The sequence below is a fragment of the Orbicella faveolata genome, unplaced genomic scaffold (genome assembly GCF_042242905.1).
Source record: "Orbicella faveolata isolate gen_17 unplaced genomic scaffold, um_ofav_v1 contig_35, whole genome shotgun sequence".
Classification (NCBI taxonomy): Eukaryota; Metazoa; Cnidaria; class Anthozoa; order Scleractinia; family Merulinidae; genus Orbicella; species Orbicella faveolata.
The window spans coordinates 15,616,550-15,628,784 of NW_028301564.1; the positions used below are offsets into that span (position 1 = coordinate 15,616,550).

Sequence of the window (12,235 nt, forward strand, 5' to 3'; positions counted from 1 at the left end):
TTCCACAATATTGTCATTAATAATTAAAAAATACAAGACACACCGTAGAGAAAGACCCATGTTTCAGTTATCCTAAGCAATCTTCTGAGTATTTGAATGGATTATTTAAAACCGTGCTTGTGGCAATGTTTCCGATTCAGTTGACTGGTGTCGGTTCCGTAATTTGTAAATCCGTCATTTTTGTTTTGTTTTTCAACAGACAAGTGCAACCTAAAAAGGTGCAAGAATGGAACGATGTGCCGCGTAAACGGTGATGTCTTACCCGAGTGCCCCTGTCCGACTGAGTGTAGTGATGATGTGGATCCCCATTGTTCTGTGTATCTTGGGGACTATGAAAACCTTTGCAAGGTTCATCTTCACGCCTGCAAAATGCAAATCAACGTTGCTGTTAAGCATCGAGGACGATGTGCAGGTATGGGTCCTTTTCTTTTAAGTGAATACTTCCCACCCCCCACAAACGAAGTTTATTTCCTGTATCTGAAGAAACGTGAAAATGTCACTCAAAACGACGGAAGTAAACCTCGTAGCTATGTGTCACTAAAGATATATTACATATATAAAATAGCAGGGTCTGTTGGAAAAAAAAACTACAAAGACGACAACAAGGTTACTGGTACCAGAGCCATCGCGAAACGAGTGTGTTGCATGGCGCCGAGCAATATCTTTGCACTTGAGAGGCCAACTGTCGGCTTCCGAGAATACGTCATGGCACACTGCTGTTGCTTGGATCTTTGCACAAGCCTTAACTGAGGTTTCAACGCAAATAATGGTAATGGTAAACATCCGAATTTCAGTATACCGATAGCCAACGGGCAGTCAGTGTCTTTTCCCTGATGAGTGGAACGCTGTAGTTATTGAATCCGGACAAAAATTGGCCTTTCTATACTGGAGGGGGGGGGGGGGGGTCATGCAAAAGGAGACGAGGGAGACCGTCTTAAAGTTCTGGAGATCAACATCCGAGTGAGTTTACTCCAAATTTTTTAGGGTGTTGACCCGGATAATAATAGCATAACAACGACCGTGCAGAAGAATGGGTACCTCACAGGTGTGAAAATGCATGATTCCGGTATCTTTTGGGGGTTTGGAACACCATTCCCGACGAACATCCAGGTCAACTTTTTATGGGAGTTCCCTCCGGCGCCTTCTGTATATAGTCAGGCAAGAGTAGGAAATTTCTTATCCTTCTACCACCCCTTTCAAATTGTGATTTTTCTTTTGTTTCAATGTGTGATCACTACAGACTATGCACAAGGCCAACAGATATCAAAGCTGGCAGATGAGGCGCATGTTCCGACAGATGAATGCTTGGAAGATGAACTTCTCCAGTTCGCAGATCGTTTCCAAGAATGGGCATTAATCAACAAAGAAACTGATGAAAGTGAGGATCCTGCATCAGTAGACCTGAATGCTGCTGTCACGCAAACACGATTGACTGGGTGGACGGCATTAGAAAAGGAAGCAGTTTTAAAGGTAATTACTCGGCACTGAAACATTTACATGGTGGTTTTAGAGTATGTGGTGAATTCGTTTACGATATAAGGGGGCAATCGCTCGGAATGAAAGTATATTCCGGCTAATACGATACTTACAGAAAAAAGACCGGAATAAAAATCGAAGTATTTCAGAACGAGAACAGCTCCCAAACAAGAGCTTACACCTAACCTAATTTCCTTGTTCAGGATGGATAATTAAATACTTTCACTGCGAATACCTTGCCTTTCATAACACGGATTAGGCGAGCAATTTAACTAAAGTCAACGTGGTTATAAGAGGGTAACCGTCCATCAAGCGGGTGTCACAACGCGGACGGTTAAGTTAGAAGTGAAGAATGATAATCAATAACTAGATGAAGGAACGTAAGAACTTTGTAGTTCAGATGGTACTATGTAGACATTTGCAGTACTCAGCATGAGCAGAATGTCATATTCAGCAAGTGGCAGTCTCGGTAATACCGTAAGTAAGGCAATTAGTTCAGTTCAGCTCACGCTGAAAGATAATTGTGGTTGTTCGTTGGGAATGTAATATAAGTAATTAAAGTAAGGGTTAAGTCGCGTTCGAGCCCAGTTCGACTGTAATTCTTTTTTGACTGCTTTCTCTACCTCTAAATCATGTCTCTTTCTTATAGTTCCAGTTTAATGAAATTGACATCGACGAAAATGGCATTCTTGAAAAAGCTGAAATTGACGCAATGCTATTGCACGTTCCACACGAGGAATGTCTCTTTGGCTTCATGGTCTCATCGGACATTGATGGTGATCACGTGTTAAACGAAGAGGAATGGATGGAGGCCTTCAAAAATGTTGGAGGTTAGTATTTCAATTTGCCGACTCCTGATCACTACACCAACGACTTTGATATCTGCATTGATGGTGGGCCTTTGAACGATTTCGGCATCGGTATATTCAGAAGATTAATTCTGCGTTTGACCAAGAGATTATGGTTTGAGTGATACACTTTGTTCACGGTAACCACCATGTTTCTTTTATAAAGCAAACTAGCCATTTGGTGTCCAAGGGGGCAAAACAGAGAAACTTGGCCTGCAAGCATCTGTGCCAAAATTAGGGTCTTTGTTCGAAGTAATATTATTACTTTGGAACGTTCAATCTGTATTCTGACTAATTGTTTCAAAACAACTTGAATCAGTTGTTCTTTCACTTAAGCCCTACATAACCCATATTCGAGTGTGTTATTTACCACAATGCCTCAAATGTACAGCACATGAGAAAATCAATCGTTACACAAAGAACTGATCTCATTGAAATCTCCCGATTTTAAGTTGTTTGCTTCATCAGAAATCAAGTGTTTAATTTGCGTTATAATAGGAAAACATCATGATGGGTACTGTAAATGAAGCATGACGATAACGTGGTCATAGCCAGGCTACCAGAGGTACATTACCACGCGTGTCTTGCGTAGTCAGCCACAGGCCAAAGAAAAGGGCTGTGAAACCGAGAAATCATAATATATGGGCCTAAATCGGGACCGTGCAAGAAAGGCCTCTGGCAACTTTCTCCATAATTTCGGCAAAACATACAGCATCACATGGAGAAGTCCCAAACGGCTCTCATCTCCATGATCACACACACAATATTAAAAGACAAACCACATTAAGTGACGTCAAATTGGTGACGTTAAATTAAACGGTTTGGCATTGCTCCTAACAGATATATCGATCTATGTAGAAGATTTTTCCGTTGCATTCGAATCGGTTTTCTAATATTTACTTTACTTATTTCATTTACTTATTTCATTTCAGTTAACGACGTTGAAGACGTGAATGAAGTATAAACATCTCATGTGATGCTTCGAGGCCTCACCTCACCGACAGCTGCACCGGAGAAACGATCTTAATGGACTAATGACGTAACGCGTCTGTATATTTATCTCAACGCCAATGTTAAATAATTAGTTAATATAGGGTTTTGTTTCTTGAAGACGTTTCTGCAAATCTAAAAATTGCAATTAGCAAGTATTTTCTCGTTTGCATTTAGTGACAAATGCCATATAATCGATTTTTAGACCATTAGAAGACATCTTTATTCAAACGTCCGGATGAAGCGCCCAAGCAACGATAAAAGTCAGGTTTTTTGTATCTGTAGTTATAGTTATTAACTGTAGCGCATGCACAAGTTTTAGAATTTAAAAAAGGATTTACGATAAGTATTTTAATGACCCTTCAGTGAGAATTAAAATAAATGGGTTTTTTTTTGAACGGTCGTGCATTGGCGCAGATAGGAAATATATCCCGTCAAGATAGTCCTGACAAATTTTTACACCGAGACGGGGTAGCCCGTAATGGCCTAAAATCCTTTCTGGGAAAGGGAGTGACAAAATGAGAATTGGAAAACACCAGGAAACCGCTCTTAAAGTTGTTGTTCCACAGCTTCATGGAACGAGTGATTTTCTTTCTTATTCCAGCGATGTTTTCTAAAATTAAATAGAAAACATGTTCTTTGGACTTCAATCAAATGATAAGAACATTAGGGAAAATTTGGGAACACCCGAAAAAGCCACAGCTCGTGTCACCACAATGTTTCTCGTTCTCCCAAATTTCATTCTTCTCTTATTTAAGCAATAGAACACTTTTCCTTGTTTACATGGCCTCTTCTAAACACGACAGGGTTTAGAGAATTCGACAGTTATGCAAACTCGAGATGCATTCGAGGGTTTGCATAACTTTCGAGAATACTCCCAACCTTCCCCCACCCCCCCACCCCCAGCAAAGTGTTTAGATGAGGCTATGTAAACAAGGGAAAAGTACTCCATTGCTTCAATTTATAACATAATATTTCACAAAAATACGCGCTAATCTAAGACGTCACAACCGTGTTAACACACTCTCATCTAAACACACCTATCGACCAATGAGAGCTCTCGTGGTATCTCACGTATTTTATAAAACACGATAGAAAGACGGAAATGGTTTTCAGTACTCCTAGTTGATTCGTAGTTAGAAAACTGAAATCCAACGCTAACCTGGTCGTTTCAAGTTAAGACGTGCCTTCTTATATTACACTGTCACGTTAAATTAAAAAAAAAGATATAAAAATGGCAATCGGTGACAAATAAATACGAATAGCAGGTGTGATATAATATTTATATCAAACGTGGGTGCGATATCATCTCTTTTATTCAAGGGCAAATAATAGTCTAAAATTGTACATCATACCCAGATATAGACCTGCGAAGAAAATGTTCCCCAGTGATATGAGATGGATGTGCATTTGGATTGTTATGTGCTTAATGCAACTGGCAATATTTTGTGTAACTTGTCGCTAAATTTAACTACTAAGCAAAAAATTATCGGAACTAGCTTAAACGCAAATTTTAGTTTTATTTAATTTTTAATGGAGCATGGAAACGGCTTCCGAAAAATTTAAGAGGCAGACTTCTTTAATTTCTTTAGGGAGTTGCAGTCTGCATGTTCCGCTTAATTTACGCCAAAACTTGCTCATATAAGGTCATCAGTTATCTTTACTAGAGTTAAGCAGAAGTATTCTTAGATCCTTTAATAGAGGAACCACCGCACTACAGTGGTCTAAGGTTCTTCTGATGGAAACGCTATCATGATCTGCATCTGGCAATTTAACCCCTTGTGATTCCCAAGTGTAATCAAAATCTAATTTTCCCGTGACATAATAAACATTTTGTCAAGTACAGCAGTTAATTTGGCCAAGTAGAAATTATATTTGACTTTATGATTTATATATCACAAATTCTTACAGAATAAAGAGAAAAAATATATATCTAGTATGCAAGCCAGGAAGGACAGTTTAAAACCACTTCAAGCTTGGAAATACAAGGGTTAAGCTAACAGATGTCCAACAATAGATACAATATTGTAATTTTTTAGCTGTTAATATTAAATGCTTCTGCTTTAAAATGCTCAAATGCAGCCATTAAAGAGACATCTTGGTTACTGTTTGTCAGTTATCGATCAGTAGAGTTTGCAAACAGTTACTCAAGAAACTACAACATTTGCACTCTAAGATGTTCAAAGTTCCTTGGGTGTCACAAGGTGAATTTTCTTCCCTTCGAGTGCCAAAGCCAAGAATGTGTAGTTCTAGAAAATATCAATACCTCGGCCCCACGGATGGGACTTTTTATAACATCCCCCCCAAGCCCCTCTGGAAATTCCAATTAAGCGTCACACATTTCTTGAAATTGTTTGGTCTTACAGAACCACTCCACCCACTGGAAATCCCAATCCCTTCTGTGGGGGGAGTATGGATATTTTCTGGAACTGCACAATGGTAGCCTGTGCATAAAAAAGGCCTGGTCACTTTTAAAACTTCACAGGAAAAAACCTCTGGCATACAGAGCCTGTATTTGAAAGTACAATATTACTTGGTATGTCCAATGGATGAAATCAGTAACTGGTGGTAATTGTAATAATATTATCAGTCAATAACAATGTTTATTATACGGCTAGCTCCGTGAGCAGGCAAGATGAATCAAATCCTGCGCTATCCAAGCGGGCAAGATGGAGCTATCTTGCCCGCTTGGGACTACCTGCCATGCCCCGCAAGAAAAATTTCCCTGAAAGCCATATAATAAATCCTTTATTGACCTAGGTTGTTTGGTCAAGATGGCTGGATATTGGCCTCTTTCCTTTTTTGCAAGTTAATGGACCTTGACTCCATCTCGGTCCATAAACTCACAAAAAAAGAACTTGACCAATATCCAGCCATCTTGACCTCACACTTGGTCAATAACCCATACATAGTTCCAGAAAATATCCATACCTCCCCCACGGAAGTGATTTTTCCAAGACCCCCCTCCTACCCATCTGGAAATTCCAATTAAACTTTACACATTTCTTTAATTTTTTGGTCTTAGAGAACCCCCCACCCCCACCCCCAGGAAATTCCAATCCCTTCTGTGGGGGGAGTATGGATATTTTCTGGTACTGCATAATAAATGCTACTTGATTGATCAACACTGGAAATATTGTTATGTAATCACATATGGAGGAAAATTGTGTACTTTTAGTATGTTTACTGTCATCAAATTTCAAATTTGGTTTTCATCAATTTTCAATACCACTGGGTTGTCTGTCTGCAAAGGTTTCATCAACATTTTCAGCAGGAGGACAACTGGTTCCACAAGCAGACAAACCTTTTTGACCTCAGTGAACTACTTAACATGCTGTTCAAGAAAATATCCATACTCCCCCCACATGTAGGGATTGGAATTTCCTGAGAGGTGGGGGGTTCTCTAAGACCAAAACATTTAAAGAAATGTATCAAGCTTAATTGGAATTTCCAGAGGGGTGGTGGGTCTTGGAAAAAATCCCTTCCATGGGTGAGGTATGGATAGTTTCTGCAACTACACTTTAAGAAACACTTCCCTAAATAGATTTTCAAACCAGCCAGAGAAAATCATTCTCAAAGCAGAGCCAGTCAATTTGCCTTGTGCCCAGCCCTGTGTTTGTGGTCTTTCTGTCATGTTCTTCTCGGTCAGCAAGACACTTCTCCTTCACAGTCCTTCTCTTCACGCAGGTCTAAAAGGTTACCACTAAATTCATTCCTTGGGGTAACCCTAATGGATTAGCACCCCATCTAAGGGAGAGTAGAAATTCTCCTAGTCCCTTCATGCTACAGAAACCAGAAATACTGCAGTGCCACTCTAATGGGCCACCGGGTACAAACACAATCTTTACCAAGAACTCTTTTGAAACTGTTTTAAAAAGGTGATTGGTGGTGGTGTGCAGCCCAAACCTTGAAACCTGTACCCTGTTTCAGACCACAAACTGTGATTTTTCATACCCTATTTCAGACATGAGTGAAAAATCAATACCCCATTTCAGACCTCTGAAATTAGTACATGGCTCTAATATATGACCATTAAGCTAACCGGAATTGGCTTCTATTTGTGTAAACACTTGAGAAGGGCTACAAATTTACCAGAGTTTATGCAAAAAAATAACTCTTTGTAAACAGGATGCCCAAATGCCAAGCCATAGTGAAAAACATACCCTGTGTCAGAACAAAATGGTTAAACTCTGTACCGAGGGTTCATACCCTTTTTCAGAAACAAATTTCCAGGACTTTTCCAGGACATTTCCAGGACTCAGATTGATTTTTCCAGGACTCTAAAATTGACATTAATCCTTTCACTACCGAGATCTCAATGTTAATTCTCCTTACTGTCTGCAATACATTTCATATTTTTTACTTGAGTTTAACAGATTTCCAGAACTTTCCAGGACCAGTAGCCTTTTTCCAGGACTTTCCAGTCCTGGAAAATGCCACAACAAAATTCCAGGACTTTCCAGGTTTTCCAGGATCCGTACGAACCCTGTATACCTTTTTTCAGACCAAAACCACTCAGAAACTACATGGTGAACCAAGGGATTTATAAAACCAGAGGAAAACTGGTAACGTGTTGGAAAAAAAGAGACCTGTGTAACAATGTAACTGAAAATTATCAGAAGGGAATTGTCTGTAAAGCAAAATGTAAACCAGATGACTTTACCTCATGATTACTCTTAGCCAGGAAAAATCAGAAACAGAAGCTGATTGGTTCACTCTTCTTACAATCCAATCAAATGTATGTTGTCTAAGTATAACCTGCAAACACAGACTGAAATCTGGCTTTACATAGCTTTTGCAGCATACTGGATTCCATCCTAGGGGAGGTACTCTCTATAAGGAGCTATTACAGGGAGGCTCTGTCTGCCAGGAAGGGGATAGCTTTTTCAGGCTGGAGGTATATCAAAGGTTAGGGATTTCATAAGATGAAATTGGAAAATGGTAGGGGGTCTACAACAAAAGCAACTAATAGCTACTAATGGCTGAGAAATCAAATTATTTTAAGCCACTGTCTAGTTATAGGCATGCGTAAGGGGGGCCATTTTCAATGGATGGTATTATTATGAAAGGCTTACCACTCCAGACCATTATTTACAGTAAGCAATAAATAAATTAATATTTTAAGAGGCATCCAATCACCTAGAGGTGGTTTTCAGGAGGGTCCTCCGAAAAATAAAAGTTTAAAATATACATCAAATGTCTAAAACTGACAGAAGTAATAAAAGCTAAAAAAGTGAGATCTAAAACTATAACTAGGATTTAAAATACTACCACAAATTAACTAAGTTAAATATGTTTAAGTAAAAACTGTTTCAGTTTGTGTTTAAAAATCCTTTTTGGCATAATTTTCTTTAGCTCACATGGCAGTGAGGCCCAATCGGTTATTGCTTTAATTTATAATACGTTTTGTTTCTGCCCCATTCCGTTCTTGGCTTGCTAAGTTTGGGCATGTAACCATTTCGGGTATTGTAACCGTCGTAAAAGATAAGTTATATAAAAGGATTTGGACCTCTGGCACCGTCCCCCTATGAGACTTTGTTGGGTACTTTGCTGTCCCTTACGAAATAAGCTTAAACTTAAATCACAATCTGTGATCAAAAAACCTCAAAAAAGGTTTTTCCCTTAACGAGACATTCCAGCTCGTGCCATTGCAAACTGCTTTTATGATTTCAATCCAACTTACGGAAAATTGTGCAACGCGTAAAAACAATTTGAAAAAAACTGATGCTAGCATTCACGTGTGACCATGACCAGGTCCAACTAACCATAATAAAATGAAACTTTATAATTTTACCTGCCAAAAATGGTTGCCTCCTTGTTCCTTCCCGCCGGTGGACCCCGTCGGGTTCCCGCAATTGTTTCACCCCGACTTTCCCGCCCAGGAGCCCGCCGGTATCGATCGTTCGAGAAAAGAACCGCTGACCAAAAGGACTGAGGCATTGTGGAAGGGTATCGAGAACTGTCTCTAGCGAGAACCTCCAAGAGCCTAGGAAAGCTACCGTCCAGGTAGTAGAGGAAAAGAAAATCACTCTTGATTTATCGGTGGGATATATCGAAACTACTTTACAGACCCTGCTTTAGTTATTTCTTTTTCTTTTAAAGAGTATGCGTATGTTTGAGTGAACGTTCATTAGCCGTTTAAATGTTTCAGGAAAAATGCCTTAAACCAAAAGTTTTACGATAAAGCAGACAAATGAACTTTAAAAAAATATAAATAGTCGATAAAACAATGATTTAGTAAAAATTGAAAAGGAAAAAAAAAAAGATGAAGTGACCCCGACGTGACTTGAACACGCAACCTTCTGATCTGGAGTCAGACGCGCTACCATTGCGCCACGGAGTCCCACCTGATATCAGCAGAATTTAAGTACTTATTTAAATGACGCTATTTCCATATCAATTGTTATTTATATTTGCTTTGTTTTATACCGGGTAGTAGTGATGCCAAGCATAGTAACTTACAAACAAAAGCAAAACCTCATTTACAAAAATTAAAGAAATCTACATTTTGAGCTAAAATGTATGAAACCATCAACAGTGACAGGTGGACTGGTAACACTGAATTTGAATATATTTCACAGTACAGTGGAACCCCGTTAATACGACCAACTTCGGACCATGGAAAATTGGTCGTATTAACGGGGTGGTCGTATTAAAGGGGTTCTTTAAATAAGAAAGTGACTGACTGAGCTCTTGTTCGGGCCAGAATAAAGTGGCCGTAATAACGAGGTGGTCGTATTAACGGGGTGGTCGTAAGGCGGGGTTTCACAGTACTGCAATCGCCTCGAGCCAATCACTCGAGAAACGAAAAGCATTTCCAGCTAATAAAAAAATAAATAAAACTTCAATATCAGCTGACGTTGAATTTTTCATACTCGGCCGCTGTCTAAAACTGCCTCACTGAATAAACAAATTAGGACTTTGTTTACCTTAGGCGTGTAGCAAGCAATTTAATATGGTTTCAACAGTTTTTCAACAGCCGCCAAAAATAATCATTATTTTAAATTAGTAGCGCTTATATTTCGGACGTCTAAGGCGGGTTCTTCTTCGAATGAGAGCTAAGATCTATTGTTATTATTATTTTTTTCCCTTTGAATTGTTTTTAAGGGGATCGGTTTTACGGGAAAAAAGAGCCCCGTTAACTACCGAACACGCTCAGTTTAAAATGGTCTATTCTTAACCTGTCAAGGGAGATTTCAACCTGTCCCTGCGAAAATAACATAATCGGTCAAGCTGCAATTTATTCAGTTAACAAGAAGGCTTGTTTAGCGCTCATTAAATATGTAACTGCGTTCAAAAGCTGCATATTTTCGGGTTGTAACCTGTTTTGCGGCGTCTTTAAACCTATCTTCTGGCAAATGTTCAACTCTAAAGAGAAGTGGAGACAAAATAAGGGCGAAGGCTTGAGACAAACGCGAGTAATTTATGTTAAAACTGTACTCCCAGCTGGGGAGAGAGATATTATGCATCAAATTCTTCCGTCCTAACACCGTTTCCTGGAAGCCGCCCAAATTAGAACACCAAAGAGGCTCTTAGCACACACAGACCTTCGCTCTCTATTCGTATTTAACACGTCCTTGACAAGTGACTTGGCTGGTACGCTTTCAACCACGAAAGTTGTTTACGGTGCTTCTGGACAGCTGGGACACTTTTGGTAGCCCTAAACGGGCTCAAGAAATGGTAAAATCAGCCTGAGGCATCGATTATATTTTTATCAAGGAAGGCTTGTTTTTGATAAGCGTGGTAAACAGGAATCGATTTGCAGGGGCGACATTGAATAGCGACGTTCAAACGTTGTTCGACGCACTGCAGTTTCACTTTGAAATTTCATCTAGAAGCCAAAATGAGCAGCTACTATCAGCAACCTTCCTTCCAACCAGCACATTACTATCCGGTCAACGACACCGGAGCTCATTTTCAAAGAGAATTTCCTCCACCGAATGCAGATGTGTATACCAATCAACCTTACCAACCGTTCCCTATGGTAGCTCCGCAAACAACAGTTTTTATTTACGAGGATCAGCCGAGCTTTCGCCAGAGAGATGACGGTTTACTAGCCGCTCTGTGTGCAGCTTGCTTGTGTTGCTGGCTTCTTCCTCCGTTTCCAACCTGGCATTGTTGATTAATGGCATATCCAAGCAAGGAAACACAAAACAAGAGCAAGTATCAGATTTTGACTTGTAGAGGTCACAGCTAGCTAGAAATTCGTCACTGAGAATTCTGTACGAAGCTTAACATGCCGTATTTTTCTTCAGAAGTTGACAGCCTTCGCATGGAAGTACACTGCATGTACAATCTCACATCGTTTACGTGTACGATAGCATGGCGGTTTCGACCAGTTTCTTGGTTAAATACACGGTAAAGCAAGCATTTTTATATTGACACATTCACAATTTGCATAGCGATTTATTTCTGCATAGCTCTGATTATAGTGCAACGAAATTTGTACATAGAAAATTATCAACGAAGATAGTGAAAGCGATTATAACTGATATTTAAAATTGTGCAGTGATATTTTTCTAAATGCACAAAGCTAAATCGTCATCTTTTTTGACACTGATATTTTTATCACTGGCCAGCTAACACATAGAAATGTATAAACAAAAGGTCGTTTTAAAAACCACTTAAAAATCCGAAGGTAGATATCGCTTAATGCATGTGCTAACGCCGAAACATATTAACATGCAAATTTATTAACATAAATATAGTCCTTTAAATTGTACTATATAACAGTCAGCAAGCGTGCAATTTTAAAATTAAAATGAGATTCTACTTAAATTGTAAACAGTTTTCAGTTTATTTTCGACCGAAGTATTCCCAGAAGTGGAATCCCTAGTTAACCCTTTGCACTAACTTAAAGCTGAGGATGTGTGTTTACAGGTAAAAGAGAGTTATCAACTATCATTTCGTTACTTCCTTTT

At 39.2% G+C, this 12,235-nt stretch overlaps 1 protein-coding gene and 1 non-coding gene across 3 annotated transcripts in view; one reads left to right on the forward strand and one right to left on the reverse strand.

The window, feature by feature from the left end:
- Positions 1–5,419, forward strand: part of LOC110066066 (uncharacterized) — a 29,698-nt gene extending 24,279 nt beyond the window's left edge. For both annotated transcript variants that reach the window (XM_089272556.1, XM_089272557.1), the window contains exons 5-8: positions 200–412; positions 1,241–1,470; positions 2,126–2,306; positions 3,257–5,419. In XM_089272556.1, the coding sequence (XP_089128682.1) occupies positions 200–412; positions 1,241–1,470; positions 2,126–2,306; positions 3,257–3,288 (656 nt within the window). In that variant the 3' untranslated portion in view covers positions 3,289–5,419. The remainder of the gene's footprint in view (positions 1–199; positions 413–1,240; positions 1,471–2,125; positions 2,307–3,256) is intronic.
- Positions 5,420–9,585: 4,166 nt separating this feature from the next.
- Trnaw-cca (transfer RNA tryptophan (anticodon CCA)) lies at positions 9,586–9,657 on the reverse strand. The gene has a single exon. It is a non-coding gene; the product is annotated as a tRNA-Trp (tRNA).
- Between the last annotated feature and the right edge of the window lie 2,578 nt (positions 9,658–12,235).